The 18,495-nt window shown below is 65.2% G+C and overlaps 1 protein-coding gene across 17 annotated transcripts in view; it reads left to right on the forward strand.

The window, feature by feature from the left end:
• Ncor2 (nuclear receptor corepressor 2) overlaps positions 1-18,495 on the forward strand; it is a 143,036-nt gene that overhangs the window by 74,506 nt on the left and 50,035 nt on the right. For 12 of the 17 annotated variants that reach the window (XM_071616038.1, XM_071616071.1, XM_071616047.1 and 9 more), the window contains 5 exons: positions 1,267-1,445; positions 3,531-3,585; positions 5,260-5,358; positions 16,060-16,217; positions 17,364-17,536. In XM_071616038.1, coding sequence (XP_071472139.1) covers positions 1,267-1,445; positions 3,531-3,585; positions 5,260-5,358; positions 16,060-16,217; positions 17,364-17,536 — 664 coding nt within the window. Of the gene's footprint in view, positions 1-1,266; positions 1,446-3,530; positions 3,586-5,259; positions 5,359-9,960; positions 9,986-16,059; positions 16,218-17,363; positions 17,537-18,495 lie in introns of those variants that run through there. The other 5 variants (XM_071616059.1, XM_071616076.1, XM_027921387.2 and 2 more) reach the window with 4 other exon arrangements.

Here is an 18,495-nt window from a genome sequence, read left to right on the forward strand (position 1 = left end):
CCTCGGTGTTCCTGTTTGGCCACCGTGGCTCTTTAAGTGAAACAGTTGAAGACTCGGTTTCTCGGCCACACCAGGCCCAGCGAGGTGGCCTGCAGCCCTGGAGGGTGGTGGCCTGGTGCTGGGCAGCGCCGAGACCACACCTCTTCCTGCAGGACATCCTGGGCAGTGCCGTGCCCTGGTGCCGGTCTCAGGCCCATGGGACCCAGGTGGCCCGGGAGCGGGCCCTGGCTAGGCAGTGGTCCTGGGCCTGGCCCCAGTGCGGATTCGGGGAGTCGGGCAGAGCCCTGAACTTGCCCCCGCACCAAGCTGCCCTGTGCCTGATGAGGTGGCATGAGGTGGCAGGGCCGCCTGGCCGATCAGCTCCAGGCACACGCGGCCTGCAGAAAGCAGAACAGAAAGCCACTGTGCGGCCCGAGGCCTTGCCCTGGCCTGCTGGGGGCCACGGCTGGCTCCTTCCTTCCTGCACGCTGTCCTGCCGACCCCACGCCCAGCCCAGAGCCCCGGGTCCCACCGCATGAGGCTGCGGCTGCTGTGCCTGCACCAGGCAGGGACGTGGGAAGGGGAAGTCGGGACAGGCTGTCCCCAGGACCATGTGAGGGAGGGTCTGTGAGAGGCTGGACCCTGACCGTCCCCCTCAGCTCTAGGTGGCCAGAGCACAGTCCCTGCTAGGAACACTCGGGAAGGTAGCCCAGGAGCAGGAGGGTCCCTTTGGGGAGGGTCCCCCTTCCACTCCTGTGCTGCCCTCGTCTCGGGCAGTGAGGCTGGTTGCAGGCCATGTGCTGACCGCTGGGCCTCTGTGGGCTCTTCTCCTGGCCAGATGGGAGTTGCGTCCCCTCCTTTGTTTCTTGGCCAAAAGCCTTGAGCTTCGAGGGGGAGGTCGGATGTGGGAGGTGGGGCCCTCTGGGCAGCTCATGTCCAGGGCAGGCTGGCCATGGGGCTGCGGGGAAGTGAGGTCCCGTGTGCGGCTCAGAGCCCCTTGGTCATCCCCATCCCTTCTGTGCCAGTGTCCACGTGCCCTGGGCAGCTGGACCCCAGGCCCACCGCCTGGCTGCCTGCCTCGCCCCACGGAAGGTTCCCCTTTCCCCACAGATGGCCCTGAGGGCAGAACTCTCCTGCGGTGTCGGGGTGCCCGCCTCCCCGGGGCTGGCCGCTGCCGCCTGCTGCTCACCTTTCCCTTGCTCTCCGGGATCTCGCACCCTCACGTCTCGCCGTCCCCCACCCTGCCCTCCATGCCCTCTGACCCAGCCCTCTGTCCTGTTGCCCCAGAACCTGGAGAAGCAGATGCGGCAGCTGGCTGTGATCCCGCCCATGCTGTACGACGCTGACCAGCAGCGCATCCGGTTCATCAACATGAACGGGCTCATGGACGACCCCATGAAGGTGTACCGGGACCGCCAGGTCATGAACATGTGGAGCGAGCAGGAGAAGGAGACCTTCCGGGAGAAGTGAGTCCACCTGTGGGCCAGCCTGGGCTGTGGCGTGGTGGAGACGGGTCAGCTGGTGCAGACTCCAGGACGCAGAAACAGCATAGTGCAGTCCGGAGGGTCTGAGGTGGAGAGCCTCGTTTAGAAATGTACCCAGTTGCCAGGCGCGGTGGCTCAGCGCGGTGTGGGAGGCTGAGACAGGAGGGTTGCAAACTGGAGGCCGGCCTCAGCAACTTAGCAAGACCCTGTCTCCACCGTGTCAAGGGCCGGAACGGGGCTCAGTAGTAGAGCACTCAGGGTTTAGTCCCTGGCACCAAAAAGAGAACGGCCTTTGTTTGTGAAGCTTCTGAAACCCACCTAGGTAGAGGGCAGGGTAGCAGTGTGCAGGGGTCTCACTCAGGGTCCACTCCAGGTCTCAGGGGGCTGGAGCGTCCTCCTATCAGGTTAGACCCCATGTTGAACGTCTCTTAGTACCTTAGACGGGGAGGTGGCCGGGCACAGCCAGAGGCTGGGTGTCCCTGGCGCTGGTTGTGGGTTCTCGCGGTGGCTTTACTCTCCTTGAGACATCGCCCACCTGTTGGTTCAGAAGCTGGCCGCGTGGGGCCGGGGTCTGCAGCCTGGCTCCTCCGTCAGGAGCAGCTGCCACGGGGTCCTGCGCAGAGTGCGGGTCACTCGGAGGCCTCACTTGCAGAGCTTGTGGCAGCGCGCGGGGCCTCTGAGGATCTGGAAGAGGGCACAGGGTCTGCTGTCCCCGCTGTGTGGCCCGGAGCAGGCTGCCCCCCGCAGAGCCCCCGCTTCCATATGGGGTGGCAACGTGGTCGCCCTGGCACCCTGGGATGGGTTCCACCACCCCTCAGGTACCAGCTCTGCGGCTCCAGCCCCCTGGGCCCATAAGGAGGGGGTGTGAGGGGACCTGTGCATCTCCCCACCCGTCCCAGTGACCGAGTGCGTCGTCCTGGGTGCCTGTTGCTCAGAGAGTGAGGGTGTGAGGATGAGCATGGTCCAGGGCAGATGTGGGGATTCGGGGACCCTCTGGCCCTGTGTCGGTTGTCTGCAGACGGCAGCACCTGTGGGCTCAGGCCCAGCTGCCCCTGGGGTCTCTTCAGCAAGCTCGGGGGCCGGGGGCGGGGACAGGCAGCCTAGGAAGTTTTCTCATGATTGATTCCTGGAAGGGAGTGGGGCAGGACGGTCCCCACACGGGGTGGGCTACAAAGGACTCCATACCCGGAAGAGACGGCTCTGAGACAGCCCCAGCTCTGCCAGCAGCCCGAGGTGGCCAGAGCCCAGGCCAGGGAGGTCCGCCACTTGCCACTTCCTCTAGGAGGACAAGAGGCGCTTCCAGAGTCTCTAGTGTCTGGCTGGGATCGGGGGAGGCCCGCTGGCTTCCTGCCCAGCCACCTGGTGGCCAGGCACGACGAGTGCCTGCACTTGCCTGGCCTGCCTTGCTGACCGCCATGTCCCCCCTGGAAGGCCGTGGGGTGATGGCAGGTCGTGGGATGCTGGCACTGGGGCTGGTGTCTCCACCCAGCGTCCCTGGGGCCCAGCAGGCCGTGACCCATGTCCCCACCCCTGACGTCCCTGTTCCCTGCTGTCCCTGTTCCCTGCCCAGCCGCTTCCCAGTAATTCCCGGCTTCACAGGAAGCCGGGGCCCAGAGCCAGCTCCCGGGCCGCCTTCAGTGCATTGTGGCCGCCTCCTTGGCCGCCAGCCCTGTCCCGCCTCCTGCAGGCTCGGGGCCTCCACTGTGCCTCCCTCGGGAGCCCGCTGCCTGGCGGCCGTGACCTCTTCCCAAGCAACCGGCTTCCCAGGCCCAGCTGGGGGGGCCCAGGGCAGGTTTTTAAGGGGACCTGGCAGAGCCGGTGCACGTCCCGTGTTTCCTGGAAGCCATCTTCCCAGGACAGACACACATCTCAAAGGCACTGCAGCTGTGACTCACTCCGGGTCCCACCCCACCGCCAGCCCTTCCCACACCCCCGACTTAATTGCTCTGAGTGGGGCGGTGCCCACCGCGCCAGCCGTGGAGATGGCTGGCGCCTGGGTGCTTACAGTCCGCCCCGCGGGGACGTGCCCCTCGGCCTAGCCTCACGCCCGTTCCCCTCTCCCCACAGGTTCATGCAACATCCCAAGAATTTTGGCCTGATCGCCTCTTTCCTGGAGAGGAAGGTGAGTTGGCTCCCTCCACACTGCCGGCAGCCACTACAGGCCTAAGGCAGAGGACCCTCCCTGCCCAGAGGCCGCCACCCCCCCTCTCAGGGAGCAGCACTGCAGGCCCCGCCCTGGCCTGGGATGGGGAGGAGCATCTGGCTGCCACACAAGTGGGAATGCAGGAGAGCCCTGTAGGGGTGTCCCCTCAGCCCTGCGTGCCCGCCTCCCCACCCTCTCCTCAAGAGTGCTGTCAAGTGTCCTTGCAAATTGGGGATGTGACTTGGAAGCCTTGCTTTGCCTGGCGTCCCCCGTGGATGGGGCCGTGTGCCTCCCAGAGCCCTGGTGGAGTGGCTCTCTAGGTCCCTGTCGTGGTCACTGTGAGCTCTCTGATGCCCAGACGCCAGGCCAGGTGTGTGGCTGACATGTCCCAGTCCACATGGACAAGCCTGCTGGAGCCCCACTTTGTCCCCTAGTCTGAGCCTGGAGTGCCCTGAATCCTGTTCCTTGGGGGTGGGCACCCGGCGCCCCCAGCTCCGCACCATGCTGCTCCCAGGCCCCGGGCTCGTGGGTGGTGGCCGGAGCCCGGCCCTGGGTGTGGGATCCAGGCAGTTATTTTGGAGGACAACAGTTGTTCCCAGTGTCGGCCCCGATGGCACACGACCATACAAGGAGGAGATGGGCGCTGGGAGGCAGCTCTGCCTGCCGGAAAAACCAGTGTGCAGAGAGCGCCCTATAAATAGCCGCCCTCCCAGGGAGCGCCCGTCCGGGTGCAGAGGCGGGGCAGGGTGTCCAGAGCCGCCACAGCAGTCCCTCCTGGGAGGGAGGGCTCTGGGGGAAGAGTTGGCCTCATGGCGGCCCCCCATGACAATGACAGCTTCCAGAGAGGTCAGGACAGGAGGTGCCCACTGGGAGGCGGGTGGACAGCCTGGCCTGACACGGGGCAGGCCACGGGACCACCAGCCGTGCGGAGCTCTCGTCATCCGGGAGCTGAGGCAGCACCTGGCCTGACATGCAAACACTGCTTGTGAGACACTCCTGCCTACTGGTCACGTTGGTGGGCAGCGTGGGCAGGGGCTGCGGGGGCTAGCCTCTATGTGGCACATCTGGCCTATGGGGGGCTCTTGTTTAGGGTGGCTGGGGTCTAGCCTGCTTCACCCTGACAGGCCTATGGACTGGCTTTCCCGGTGACCCTCGCCTGGCGCTGGCCTGAACCTCCGGGAACTTCTGCACTGCCTCAGGAAGGACTTCTGGCCTGGGGGGCTTGGCCATGCCCTCTGAGGGTGTCCGTTGCTCCTGTTGGGGTTCAGACGCAGGCTCACGTGGGTCGGAAGCAGACAGGGTGACATGACCCCATGTGCGTGGCTTGGTGCTCCAGGAAGGGGCAGCTGCGGTGAGAGAAAGGAGCCCTGGCCTCATCTGGGCAGGTGCTGGAGGCTGTTCTGCGCCAGCGGAGGGGGGCCTCTAATAGCTGTATGGTCAGCACAAGGCACCTGCAGCCCGCTGGCCCCTGTTCCTGGCCAGGCGCGGCCCTGCGCACTGCTTCTGCGAGCAGCTTGGCTGGTCTTCCTGATGGCCCCTTGAAGTGTGTAGACCCCAAGGGGCCAGGCAACCTGCAGGCAAGAGCCATGCTCTGACCTGGCGCCTGGCTCTGGCCTCTGCTCTGAGTTCCCACCTGTGCCCTCGGTCTTGCAGACGGTGGCTGAGTGTGTCCTCTACTACTACCTGACCAAGAAGAACGAGAACTACAAGAGTCTGGTGCGGCGGAGCTACCGGCGCCGAGGCAAGAGCCAGGTGAGAGGAGGTGTGGGCGGCGTCCCTGGGGACCTGGCCACCTGCTGGGCGGCCACCCCTGCCCGAGCTTGTGCCCAGCAGCCTTGCAGCCCGGCTTCCCTCGGTGACGGTGGGTCTGGGGAGAATCCCTCCAGGACGCCTGCCCTGCTGGGAGTGTCCCCAGCAGGGATGAGTGCCCAAGAGAAATGGCCACTTATATTCTCAGCCTTGCCAGTTCCCTGGCTCCTGGCTGGAGAGGTCCCTGAGGTGAAAGGCCCCATTCCCAAGTGAGCATCCCTGGACATCTAGGGGTGACCAACAGGTGCTCTAGATGTGAACAGCTTGCTGTGTTTGTTTTAGTGTGTATTTGAAAGAAAAAACAGCCGGTCTTGGGCTGCTGTTCCCCAGGGTCCCTGCCTAGGAGGAGCTGGAGGGTCACTCTGGGACAGGGCTGGCCAGAGGCTGGGCCCAGGCCACCCGTTACCCATTTGTGCGAATAAAGTTTTGTTGGAACGTGGCTGAGGCCATTGGCGCCATGGCAGCTGTGCAGCAGGAGCCCAGTGGCCTGGGTGCCTGTGGTGGGGCAGCCCTGGGTGGAAGACAAGAGCACTGGTTTGGAAAACATTCAGTGAACACGGTCAAGGTTTCGGGGTCGGCGACACATTTGGAGGGGATTCTGGTTGGTTGGTGTTTGGATGGAGGCAGGGGCGGGCGTCTCTCACCAACCTCCCTTCCCAGGACCGTGTGGGCATCGAGCTGGCCTTCACAAGCGGGAATCTCTGTCCATGTGAAGTAGGCACTCGCTCTCGTTCTGAGCAGAGCGTCGGGCAGGAAGTGAGTCTTGAGGGAGTTAGCCACCCTGGCTGCATTCTGAATGTCCCACTGAAATGCTCAGGACTGAGCCCTTATCCTTGTCCTCGGGGTCCTTAAAGGAAGGCAGCATGTGGTCTGTGGCTGGGGTTTCCTGGGCTGGTTTTGCCAGCCTGCTTGCCCTGCCCAGCAGGGGAAAACCATGACGTGGTGGCCCCAGTAGTGTGGTGGCTCCCATGCTGGATGCCCCTCCTCTGTGGAAACGTCCTTCACATTGACTACCCACGCTGTGGACTTGGCCGTGTGCTGGGCCCAGGGGCCTCTGAGCTGGCTGTGCAGAGCAGACACGATGGGGGACCCCAGGGTGCTGGGACCCCCGGAGGACCAGATGAGCTTGATGAGCAGCCCCCACCCGGCCAGAAGGAGCAGAGGGTGGCCCAGATAGCACGGGGACATGAGGGAGAGCAGAGGGCTGCAGAAGAGGGCCAGGTCCTCTTGGGGTTCAGGTGAATGAGGAGACACAGGACCACCTTTGCCCCGTTGGCATCAGCTGGTGTCCACAGGACGCAGACCAGGAGCACTCCCGCTCGCCGTGTGTCGGGGAGGTAGCAGGGCTTGGCGAGGTAGGGGCTCCCCAGAGACCTGCACCCTGAGCCAGCTCGCGCCCATTCTGGGCCCTCTGAGCTGCCGTCTCTGAGTCTTTGATGGTGGGCTAGAAATCTGGGTTTAGGTGAAGCTGGTTTTAAATCTTAGGTCACAGAAAGCCCCGAGACTGCGCGCCAGACCCCAGGACAGGCCCAAGGATCATGTGACCTGAGACAGAGGCCAGGCTGGCCTGGGGGTCCTGGGGCTCCTGGACGGTAGGAGAGGGTCATTGTTTCTGCCTGGCCTCTCACACAGGGCAGCGCCCCCGCCTGTGTCCCTGTATGTGGGAGGGTCTCGGGGTGTCCCCTTTTGATCAGCCTGGCTGTGGTAGAGATGCTGGCCCCGCCTGGGTCCTGCCAGGGGCAGAGGTCTATACCTGAACCCCAGGACCGCTCTTGTGCTAGGCAGATCCGCTGACCTGGCTGTTGCCCCGTGCTGGGTCATCCTCCTGGGCACCCGAAGGACAAACGCGGCCTGGTGTAGTGGCTGTGAGGGCACAGATGAGGAGGAGGTGCGGGAAGTGGTGGTTTCCAGGTGGCTGATGCTGTGAGTGACAGCACCTGCGGCTTCTTAATGTGAGGTGAGGCTGTCCGTCCCTGGTGGCAAGGCCTATGAGTGGGCACGGACATCCCAGGCAAGCTGCGCTGCGACCCATCTTTCTGACCGACTCTTGGCCATCCTGGCGGCCTGAGCACTGGTTGGTGGGGCACAGGCTGCCTGCCCGCCTCCTGCTGCCCAGTGGTCTCCTCCCTTTGTGGGCTTCTGGGCCAGCGGCGTGTCTGGCACCCTCCAGCCTGGATACAGCCCCCTCCCCTGACCGCAGGTGAGCCGTGGAGGCCTCGGGCCAGGGCGCGGCCAGGGCGCACCCTCTCCCTCTCCCTCTCCCTGGGGGCCCCTCTCCCCTCTCCCTGGGGGCCCTCCTCCCTGGCACGTAGCTTGGCAGGTGGGTGGATGCGCCACAGGTCAGCTTCCCTCTGTCCATGTCCTCTCCCCGTGCAGGAGGCCCCGGTGGTTTTGGCCAGGACTGTGGGCACCCCCATGGGCGCTGGAGTCCAGGGAGACCTGGCAGCTTCAGGTGGGTCCCAGAGGCTGGCCTGCAGCGGGAGTGTAAGGGGCGCTGTTGGCTGCAGTGGTGACATGGGGACCGGGGCAGCAGAAGTCATGGTGGTCCTGGTCACGTGGTCCTGCCTGGGTGTGCGGGGGGGAGGTGCTGCAAGGACCCTGTCACACACAAGTGGGGCCGGGCGTGGAGGGGCTCCCGGGGGCCTCTGTCCCTGGGTCAGACCCCAGCCTTCGCCCTGCGCCCTGGGAGGTGGCATTCAGCACAGCTGAGGCTGGTGGCCGGTGCCACTGGAGGGGCGGGGCCGGGCTGTGTCCTGTGGCGAGACAGAGGTAGAGCGGGCCGGTGGCACGGCCACAGCCCACACCTGCGTCTTCGTGCTTGAGGACAAGCTCGGGCCCTGTGACTGGCAGCGTCTGCCTGCCCGTCTCCTTCCCTTCCGCTCCCAGGTGCCTCTGTGACCGCTGTGGCTGCCCTTCTGTCTCTCCTTGTGTCTCCTTCTCGGACTCCAGAGCCCTGTCCCTGTGCCTGTCCCCTCTCCTGAGTGGCTACATAGGGGTCATGGCCCAGGCCACACCAGTGCTAAGCTGCTCACCAGTGTTCAGTTTGCTCATCAGCTTGTCAGGTGTCACTGGATGGGCCTCTGCTTTACCTCCCTGGGGACCCGCCTACCCCGAGAGACGTCTGTCCCATGCACAGGCTGTGCGTGGTCACCCGGGGCACCCTGCAAGCCAGGGCTGCTAGACGCCCCCTTTAGAGGAGAAGCAGCGTGGTGTTTTAGGACGGCCACCGCAGGTTGGCCCAGCCGTGCTCACACACCAGACTGTGCGGACAGGAGCTGTGGAGGCGGATACCAGGTGGGACTTCCCAGGTGCTGACAGTAGGCGTGATGTCCTTCCCAGGCTGTGGTCCCTGTATCATATGGTGGAAGACACATGTCCCCAGTTGGCTAGCTCATCACCCAGGCCCAGAGGCTGAGGTCCCTGTCTTGGCCACTCCTGGCTCGGTGGTTGAAGTGGGAGGCTGTGGTTGGCTCTGAGGGGCCGTCTGGGCTGTGCCCTTTCCTGGCCTGCGGACCTTATCTGTCCTTTGAGTCATCTGCGGGGTTGGGGCGATGCGGAGTGCCAGCTGCCCTCGACCCTGCAGGCCAGGCCTGAGAGCTGCCCTGTGGAGAGCCCTGGCTGCCTCACCCAGCCTGGCCACCAAGGGGCTCTGGAGCAGCCTTCCTGGATGTCCCCTGGGGCACTGACGGGCAGTGGCCAGCCAGGGAGGCAGCCCCGGGCAGAAGGGACGTTCGTGGGGCCGAAGGCTGCCGATGGGCAGCCCACCCTCCTCCGGGGGCCTGGCCAGTCTGTCCCTCACGGTGCCTGTGTGTCAAGCACAGTCAGGGCCTGCTCTCGGCCACGCCTGGGCGGCAGGACGCCACCACGTCACACAGGCTTCTGTCCTGGGCGTCCCCACCAGGCCAGAGCTTGGCAGCCGGCCCACCACCGGCCCCCGCGTGCCCCGCCCCAGAGTTGCTTGGTCGTCACTCCAGGGCCACTTTGCACACCACAAGTGGGGACGGGGTTGCGGGGCCCTGAGGCGTGAGCAGTGGTCTGAGTCCAGCCTTCTGACACTGGCCGCCCGTGGCCACCTGCACTCTGGCCCATGGAGCAGGCCCGCCATGGCGTCCACTGCCCTGTAGGCGAGGGTTACGGCTGGTCGTGGGCAGTAGCCTCTGTCCAGCCCAGGGAGCTGCATGCCCAGGCAGCCCCTCCTGCCAGCCCCAGGAGATCCCCAGCCCACCCCCGGAGCCTGGCCCCTGACAGTGGCCAGTGAACTCACAGGCTGGACCGGGGCCAGCAGCCACCCCTAGGCTCGAGGGCCCAGCTGTCTGTGGTGAGTCACAGGCCATGTGGGCCAGCTCTCATTCTGGCGATGGCGGAGGTTTATAGCTGGTGATTCACAGGCCAGGCCTGGCCACTCCACCTACTGCAAAGCCAGAGCTCAGGAGGCCCCGGGCTGCCCAGTGAGCCCGTGGTCAGGGAGCCAAGCAGGCCTGGCGGCTGCTCACAACAGGAAGGCCCGGACAGTCACCGAGGCCTTCCCACGGCCATGGGGCCACGTGGTCAGGGTGGCATGTCCCTGAGGGTGAGTGTTCCCGTCCCTCTCTTGTGGCCCAGGAGGAGGGGCCAGCTGGGAGGCCAGGGGGTGGCAGAGCTCCCGGTGACCTTCTCTCCCACAGAGACGGGACACAGGGACAGGAAAGGTCTGTCCTGGCTCCTGCGTCCTGGCCTGCCCTTCCGGGCTGCTGGCCGAGGGAGGAAGCTGGGGCGGAGGCCCACTGCCCAGCTGCCGTCTGGCCGCACACCCTGATCTCCAGCGCCCTGTTCATGTCTGTCTCCTGTCCACTCCCCACCGCTGACCGCGGAGCAGGGCTGCACTGACCAGCCCGACCCTCAGCCCCAGCCTCTGTTGCTTGTCTCTGTGGTCCTGGTCCTGTGGTGTCACTCTGCAGGAGCCCCGCCCCACGGTTCCCCCACCCAGCCTCCACCTCTCCACGTTCCCTGCCCAGGGACAGGTGACCCTATTCCCGAGGCTGTGGCACTCGCGTAGCCCTGGGCAGCACACAGGGACAGTGTGACCTGGCAGGCTGTTCTGGGGCAGGCGGCCACTGTGGTGATGTTGGTTTCCAGAGCCTGGCCACCTCAGTGCCCTGTATCCCTGGAAGGCTGGTGGCGGGGACCCGTGTGGCGGGCCAGGCCTCAGCTCCCAGGCCGGGGCCAGTGTGCCTGCCACTGTGGACAGCTCCGGGGGCCAGGGAGGGGCCAGGGTGGGCCTCCAACCTGCAGGCTGGGGCCCACAGGCTGACTGGACCGACCCTGCAGCCTTAGGGCTGAGGGGGGCAGATGACACTGGTTCTCGGCTGGGCTGAGGGAGGCTTTCTGGGCAGGAGAGCCGCGCCCGGACATAGCAAGCGGCTGGGGTGGCCGAGTGAGAGGCTGAGAGGACGTGGCCTTCCTGTGGGCCAGGCTCAGCCAAGGCCCCACCGGCCCGTCCTTGGTGGACCACGGCCGAGAGGGAAGAGGCTGGAGCCCAAGGGTGCTGCCAGGCAGGGCCCGTCAAGCTCCAGGGCCCAGAGGTGGGCATCGCCAGCTGGGCTGCCCAGAGCTGGCAGTTGCCAGGCCAGCATGGGCAGCAGTCTGGCCCTGGGGCTGGCGGCCTGTCCGGGTGATTCCCCAGGGGGTGACAGCGCAGGGGCAGCAGCTAGGGTAGCGCTTTGAGGTGAGAGCTGCAGAAGAGGCGGAGCCAGGAGGGGTGGGGGCAGGGCAGCCCTGAGGAGGTGTTGTTGGGCTCAGACCTGAGTGACAGGCAGAGCCAGGCAGCTGGCACAGGGAGTGCAAAGGCCCTGTGGCAGGAGCACTGTGAAGTCATCAGGAGGCAGGTGAGCCCTGAGAGAACCCCTGAGGAATAGGATAGGGAGCCAGAGCACCCAGTGTTAGGTGAGGACCAGGGATTTCATCCAGGCCTCCAAGAGGATCTGATTTAGAATTTACAATGGAGTACGTGCCCAGCAGCTAGCCCTAGGCCTGGCCAGGCACCGCCAGTAAATACATAGGTGGCGCCTTGGCACATTGTGTGGGCGGATGCTGAACCTTCCTCATGGGATGCTGGTGCCCGGCCTGTGGCTGCCCCGGCTGCTACAGGTGCCCCTTGGCACGGTGTAAATGAACACTCTCTCCAGGCCCCTCCACACCCCCCATCACTGATGGGCTGGGAGGGGTCACCTCAGCCACCTCCACATCTGGTCCCACTGATGGTGGGGTTGGCACAGGGACCTCGGGCAGAGAATAGCCGGGCTCCCTGGGAGGTGGCTGGGAGCAAGCCCAGGCCCTCAGGTGTGGGCGCCTCTGGTCTCCTGTGCTCTCTGTTGCTGTCGGCTCCCGCCTTGTCCCTGATGCCAATCCAGTAACGAGGACGAGATTTTGAGAGAAGGGAAAAGAAGGCTCATTGCTTTGCTACTGAAAGGAGAGACCCTGGACTCCTGTCCCCAAGGCTGGATTCTGCCATCAGCAGGAACAGGGGCTTTCACAGAGGTCCTGCATTCCAGGACCCCGTTGGGGTTGACATGCAATTGTTGACGTGGGAGAAGGTCATTTCTGAGACCTTCTGGGGGACTTGTTCCTGGGACGGGAAGAAAGGTACCCGCCCCCGCCCCCCCCCCCCCCCAGATTAGGGAGGGAGGCATCAGGGAGGAGCAGGGAGAGCGGAGGAGGAAGAAACGTCCACCCTAAAGATCAGGCCAGGGCTGTGTCCATGGCATATGGTGGACATGGTTACATGTGGGTCCTGAGGTGGTATTCCTGTGAGTGATGGCCTTGTCCTGGCCACACAGCAGCCGGGACCCTAACCCCTTCAGGCTGGTGCCTGCTGGCCCCATCACACCTGTATTAAAAGACCCCCTAGATGGCATGAGCAGGTCCCGGAGGCCGGGCAGCCACTGGAGCTGCCTCTGCCGGCCCCCACCCCGGCCCTTCCCCCTCTGAGGCCGATCCCGGGGACTCATGTTGTGTGGGTGGCAGGCCCCAGGGTGCTCAGCAGGGTGTTGCTGGAGTAGTGAGGTGTCGCTCTCATGGGCTTGGGGAGCTCTCCTAGTGCCCCTGTATTTTGGGGGTGCTGGAGCCCAGGGCTGGCGCATGCTTAGCAAGCCCTCTGCCAGGGAGCCCCTACCAGGGCAGTCTCAAGTTATACCCTCCTCAGTTTCCTAGAACCCACCCACCCTCCCTCCACCTTCCCCTCCTCCACCTTCCCCCCAGGGAAGATCAGTTCCTCCCCTTCTGAAAGCCCCCGGGCTCTGCCCGCCCTGAGCCAGGGTGGCACTTGGAGCGGGGCGGGCATCTCCTCACCACCGCCTCTGCATACGCAGGCCCCTCCCCGAGTGACCCCTTGATGAAGGCATCACCTGAGCCTTGGATTGGCCCAGAGGCCTGTTCCCCAGCCCCTTCCTGTCAGCTGGGAACCTCTGCCTGCCCTGTCCCTGTCCCCCACCTGCTCAGTTTCAGTGCATGCTTCGTATGGTTAGGCCTGGTGTCCCCTTGGGGTCACCAGGTGGTGATGTCCTTTGGCTTCAGTGGTGTGGGAAGGAGCCCATAGTCCTCCAGGCGGAGGTGGGAGGCCAAGCCCCTGGCTGGGCCTCCTTGCTCTGTGACCTCGGGCAGGTTCCTCAGCCTCCTCTGGGTCTTTGTGTTCTCCATAAGGTGGGTGACACCAGGATTCTGGGAGGAGGAGGTGACAGCCTCCCCAGATGCCAAGTGCTGGCTCCTACTAGTCCCTTTTGCGGGAAGCAGGCTCCCTTGGGGAAATCCCCAAGGCTGTGGGTCGGCTTGGGTTTCCCGCAGAGCTGTGCTGTGGTTGGGGACCTCCCTGACCGGGCCCTGGGCACACAGTCCACAGTCGGCCTGGCTGATGGTGGGCGTGACCTCTGCGCCTGGAGAGGGTCGTGGGCGTGGCACCCTTGGGGCTGTCTTGGGGTCACTTATGCTGGGATACAGGCTCCCATGGGTGGCAGGGCTGCCCCGGCAAGGGTCCCTTGTGTGCCCTGAGAAGCGCACCCTGAAGTCCTTGACCCTCAGTGTGGTCCGAGGACCAGCAGTGGTCATATCCCCATCCTCCTGGGAATCTGCCTCTTCCCGGGGCTTGCAGGGGGCGGGACTGGTGCCCAGCAGTTTGGCCCCTCCCCCCCCCACTTTTGCTGGGGGGGGCAGCTGCCTGAAGGCTGGAGAGCAGAGCAGAGCTGGGCAGGTGCGGCTGGGTCCCCCCAGCCACGGGCCGAGGTTCTCCCTGCCTGGTCCTTCTAGAGGACGTGTGTGCACCCTGGACTTGAGTCACAGCTCCCAAGTTTGGGTGCCCTTGGGATAGCCTGGGAATTGGAACCAATAAAGGTTGGTACCCAATGGGGACCCTGGTGCTCTTGGTGTGGGGTGTGCCCGGGCGGCCGACTTTGCAGCTTGCCCCTGTGTCCAGCAGTGCGCGTCTGTGGTCCCATGGGGGCAATGATCAGCGTGGTTAGAGCCTCAGGCCCTGGGGCTAGAGCCAGCAGCGCCCACCTGCACCTGGTGGGTCCTGAGTAGTGCCCACCTGCACCTCACGGGGACTGTGGTGGGGCCTTCGGGGCCGCCTGGGTCCACGGGAGCGGGGAACAGGCCTCCAGGTGACTGCAAGGCCCAAGGCCCACGGTCACATCCTGGAGGGCATATCCTAAGGCTGGGGCTGCCTGGCCATTCTCCCTGTCAGCAGCTATGGGGACACAGGGTGGGGGGGGCGGCATGTGGACCTGCTGTGAGCCCTGGCCCTGCTGGTGGCCAGCTTAGCGCCCACCCTCCCGCTGCCTCAGTTTCCTCTTCTGTGAAATAGACTAACGTGGAGGAGTCCTGCTGGCCTCCAGTGGTCGGTGGCACACAGCAGGCCTGGCAGGGGCCAGCAGGGCCTCCAGGGGTGGACGGCAGAGAGGGGTCACAGGAATGCCTCACGTCCTGGCCAGGGGTGGTGAGGGGAGACCCAGCTAGGGCTTGGGGACCGTGGGTCTCCCCTCTCCACCCTGGGCCACCAGGTGAGACTCAGTTGGCTGTGGGGGTGGACATGCGCTGTGTCAGGCCCATGGCTGAAGCCCTGAGGTGTCAGTGAGCCCCGTCAGTCAGGCCTAGGGGACAGTGGGCAGATGCATCAGGGCCACTGCCCTCACTGGGAGGGTCAGAGGGAAGAGCTTCTAGAGGGAGACACAGCTGAGGACGGCCTTGGAGTGGCCAGGCTTCCGGTGATGGGGCCCCTGGGTCTGGGTGCTGGGTGCAGGTGTTCAGGGAGCCAGACAGCAGAAGTGGCCCTGTGAGGCGGCCTCCCCTCGTTCTCCCTCCCTGGGTCCTGCCACCCCCTCTCCACCCCGTTCACCCCCTGCCCACCTCAGGCACCCGTAGCCAGGGCATGCTGTGGAGTTACCAGGGCCACCGTCCTGGCCCCCACCTGCAGGGACAGCTGTAGCCGAGGTGCTGCCTGCTGGGCGTCGCCCTGGGAGCCTGTGCTGGCTCAAGGACACCTGGCAGCCTGCGAGTTGGCAGGCGGGGGCAGGCCCAAGGCCCAGGGTGGGCAGAGCTGCCGCCTCAGCGCCCACGGGCCTGGCACAGGTCAGGCCCTGCGGCCGTGCAGTGTCCACCTGGCCCCGTGCTGTCCCCACCTGGCGGAGCTCTGTTGGCGCGGCCTTGCCTGATGGATGCTCCTCCCCTGGGTCTCTCCCTGGTTGGGAACCCGGTGTGACGATGTGACGAGCCTGACGTCATGAGCCTGGGGCACACAGCCCTTTCCACTTGGCTCTTGGAGGGGGAGGGCCTGGCGAGGCGGCTACCTGCAGGGAGTCCTCCGGTGACTGAGGAGAGCCAGGGTGGCCCTCAGGAACCAGCAGGGCGAGGGCAGCAGGCAGGGTGCGGGAGGAAGCCCTCAGTTCCTATCTGGAGGGCAGGTCAGCAGGCCAGCGCGAGTGACACCAAAGTTGAAAGCTGTAGTCCCCAGTGAGGAGGTTGGCCTCCCCAGGCTCCTTGGACCCGCCTTATGAAGCGGCCTGTTCCCTGACCCCTGACCCCATGCAGGAGGGAGCGCGGCAGCCCGGGCTCAGTGGCCACCTGCCTCACACAGGCCCAGGGCTTCGGGGGACTCTAGGGAAGGGGGTATCCCCCACCTTCCTGTGTTACAGGCCTGGAGAACCGGGGTAGAGGTGGCCTGAGCTCCCTCCGGGCAGGGCTCAGTGTCGGGTGGGTCCCAGGTCTCCCTCAGGTGGGTGCCTCGTGTCCCCCCAACTCTGGATGCCAGATGCCATCCTTGGTGCTCCGTAAGGGGCCTCTGGCTCGGGCCTCCAGCCCGTGGTCAAGGCCCTCTTGTGTGGTTCTCACCATCAGGTAGAAACCAGAGCACAGAGAGGTCAATACTCTCACCGAGGGTCACACAGGCACTGGGCATAGGAGGCAGGGTGCCCCCGCCAGTGCTTCCCACACCCCCCTGCAGGGCCCTGAGCCTGGTCCTCCCTCCCCTGCATGCCAGTGGTGCCCAGCGGCCCCCCAGCCACTGCTGGCTATCTCCTTGCCCCTGTCCCTGCCCACTGCATAAAACCACCGGTGGGGCTCAGGTGTACAGGAGCACTGCCTCATCCTGCTCTCCCACCCACCCTACCTGGGCCGCAGCAGCAGCAGCAGCAGCAGCAGCAGCAGCAACAACAGCAGCAGCAGCAGCAGATGCCCCGCAGCAGCCAGGAGGAGAAGGAGGAGAAGGAGAAGGAGAAGGAGGCGGAGAAGGAGGAGGAGAAGCCGGACCTGGAGACTGACAGGGAGGAGCTGGTCAAGTAAGGCTCTAGGCCCTGTGCACTCGGGATCCTTGGGGAGGCGGCGGCTTTCCCCTTGCCCTCCTCCCCCGCCCACCCTCCTCTCCTCCACCTGCTCCCAGTCTCCTTGGGGGAAGGTCTGGGGAGCCGGGTTTGGGGGTGGCTGGCGTGCTCCCCTGGAGACAGCGGTGTCAGGCTGGGCTGCATCCAGGCATAGCCCGCCGGGCCTGACACCTCCCCACCTGCCAGGGGCGCAGGAAGTCAGCCAGCTGGCGAGGGGGCAGCCGGGCGCCAGGCACCAGGAGCGTGGCTTCAGGGAACATCTGGTGGCCTCCCCTGCCTCCCACGCCACCCAGCCGGGCCGTCCAGGAAGACGAATGGCAGGCACGGTGGTCAGCCTGCACAGTCACCTTCCTGAGCCAAACCCAAGGGCGTCCAGCTCAGGTTGAGGCCCCTGCACCAGGCCAGGCCTGTGTAAAACCTGCAGGACCCCCCTGTCCCCTCAGTACAGGAGAGCGGGGTGTGATGGCTGGACAGTGCTCTCCCAGGTGGGCACCAGGCCATGTACCAAGAGCGCCGGTCCTGTGCCCAACTTGACCGCTGGGCAGTCCATGAGCGTGGGTGGCTCTAGCCCGCGACCTGCTCTGGGTTCATGAAAGAAGGTTCAAGTCGTGAGAAAACGAAAACGCTAGGGAGTTTTAAATTAAAGAGAGGAGACTCTAATTACCTTTAAACCAGCTCCAGGACGGCTCCTCCCAGCTCCAGTCTCCAGCCACCTTCTGTGGTAGCGAGGTTTACTGCGGAGGCCAGAGAGAAGAGAGAGAGAGCGCGCCAGGGAGTGGACTTTTATTGGGGAACAAAAAAATTCCAGGGAAATTCCCATCCAATGAAGGTTAAGGGGGGCAGCATCCCAAGGTCAGGGGCGCCGATTGGGTCTTCAGGGCAGTGGCCAGACACGCCTTTGCGCGGACAAGCCCTCGGACCTGAGAAGGGTGGGGAAAGCTCTGACCCAGCTGTGCCTAATCGCCTCTCGCCCAGCCAGGGAGGTCACTCAAATCACCTTCGGGGCTGGCCTCCCATAGGTGGCGCTGCAGACCCCGCCCCAGCCTCCCCCTCCACTGCCCGCGGAGAGTCCAGCCTCACTCCTGTTCTCCTCTTGGCCTTTAGGGAGAAGACCGAAGACACCTCTGGGGAGGACAACGATGAGAAGGAGGCCGTGGCCTCCAAAGGCCGCAAAACTGCCAACAGCCAGGGCCGCCGCAAAGGGCGCATCACCCGCTCAATGGCCAACGAGGCCAGCCACGAGGAGGCGGCCACCCCCCAGCAGAGCGCCGAGCTGGGTGAGGGCCGGGGGGTGGGTTTTGCCTGGGGTTTCTGTGCAGCATGAGTTCAGGTCCCAGCATTATCCGCTGGACTTGCTGTGTGACCTAGGGCAAGCTCCTCAGCCCCAGGGCCTCGTGTCCTCTGTGCCGCCTCTCACTCTGGGGCGAGGGTAACCGATGTGTCGCGTGGGCAGAGCGTGGAGGGTGCCGGGGTGCAGGCCTCGGGGTGTCCCCTGTGTGACGCTGGAGGACAGTTGGTTCCCTGGGTCAGCTCTGCCATTTGGCCTGGTCCACATCCTGGCAGCAGCTGAAGGGTGACTAGTTGCCGCCCCTTTTGGGGCCTGGGCTTGACCCCTCTGCAGCCCGGCCTCCACCCTGGCAGGCCCCTGAGCTCCCACATTCCCTCCTGAGCTAAAGGAAGGGCCCTCACTGCTCAGCAGGCGGCCAGAGACCAGGCCTGAGTGGCAGTTCCCAGGTCCGCCACAGGGGGCAGCAGGTGCGCGTCTGTCCCTTCGGTTCCTCTTTGGTGTTTGGGGCCAGCCCTGTGGGGACCAGGTGAAGCCCGGCCTCTGTCCAGGGCTCCTTCCTGGCGTGGGCCAGTGGGGAGAGGCTCGGCCTCCAGGCTGCCTGGAGTCTGCCCTACCAGGCTCTTCCGGGGGCTCCGGGAGGCTAGTTTGGTCCTGCTTTGTACAGGGGCTGCTCAAGGCTGGGTGGGCTGTGGCCTCTTGAAGTCACAGAGGTAGCTGGGGTCTGAGCTGGGCACACCAGCCGCAGGTCTACCTGCTTCCTGGATGTTTGCCCGCTGCCACCCTGTGTCGGTGTGCCTGGAGGCCCGCGGTGGAGGCTCACCTCCCTGGTCTCTGAGACAGCCTCCACTGCAGCCCAGTCCGGCTCAGGCCTGTCCGCCTGCCTCAGAGACCCTGGGCTCCAGGGAGGCTGCTGGGGTGGCCTCTCCAGATCGAGGTCCCCGGCCACAT

This window comes from Marmota flaviventris, chromosome 1 (assembly GCF_047511675.1).
Source record: "Marmota flaviventris isolate mMarFla1 chromosome 1, mMarFla1.hap1, whole genome shotgun sequence".
Classification (NCBI taxonomy): domain Eukaryota; kingdom Metazoa; phylum Chordata; class Mammalia; order Rodentia; family Sciuridae; genus Marmota; species Marmota flaviventris.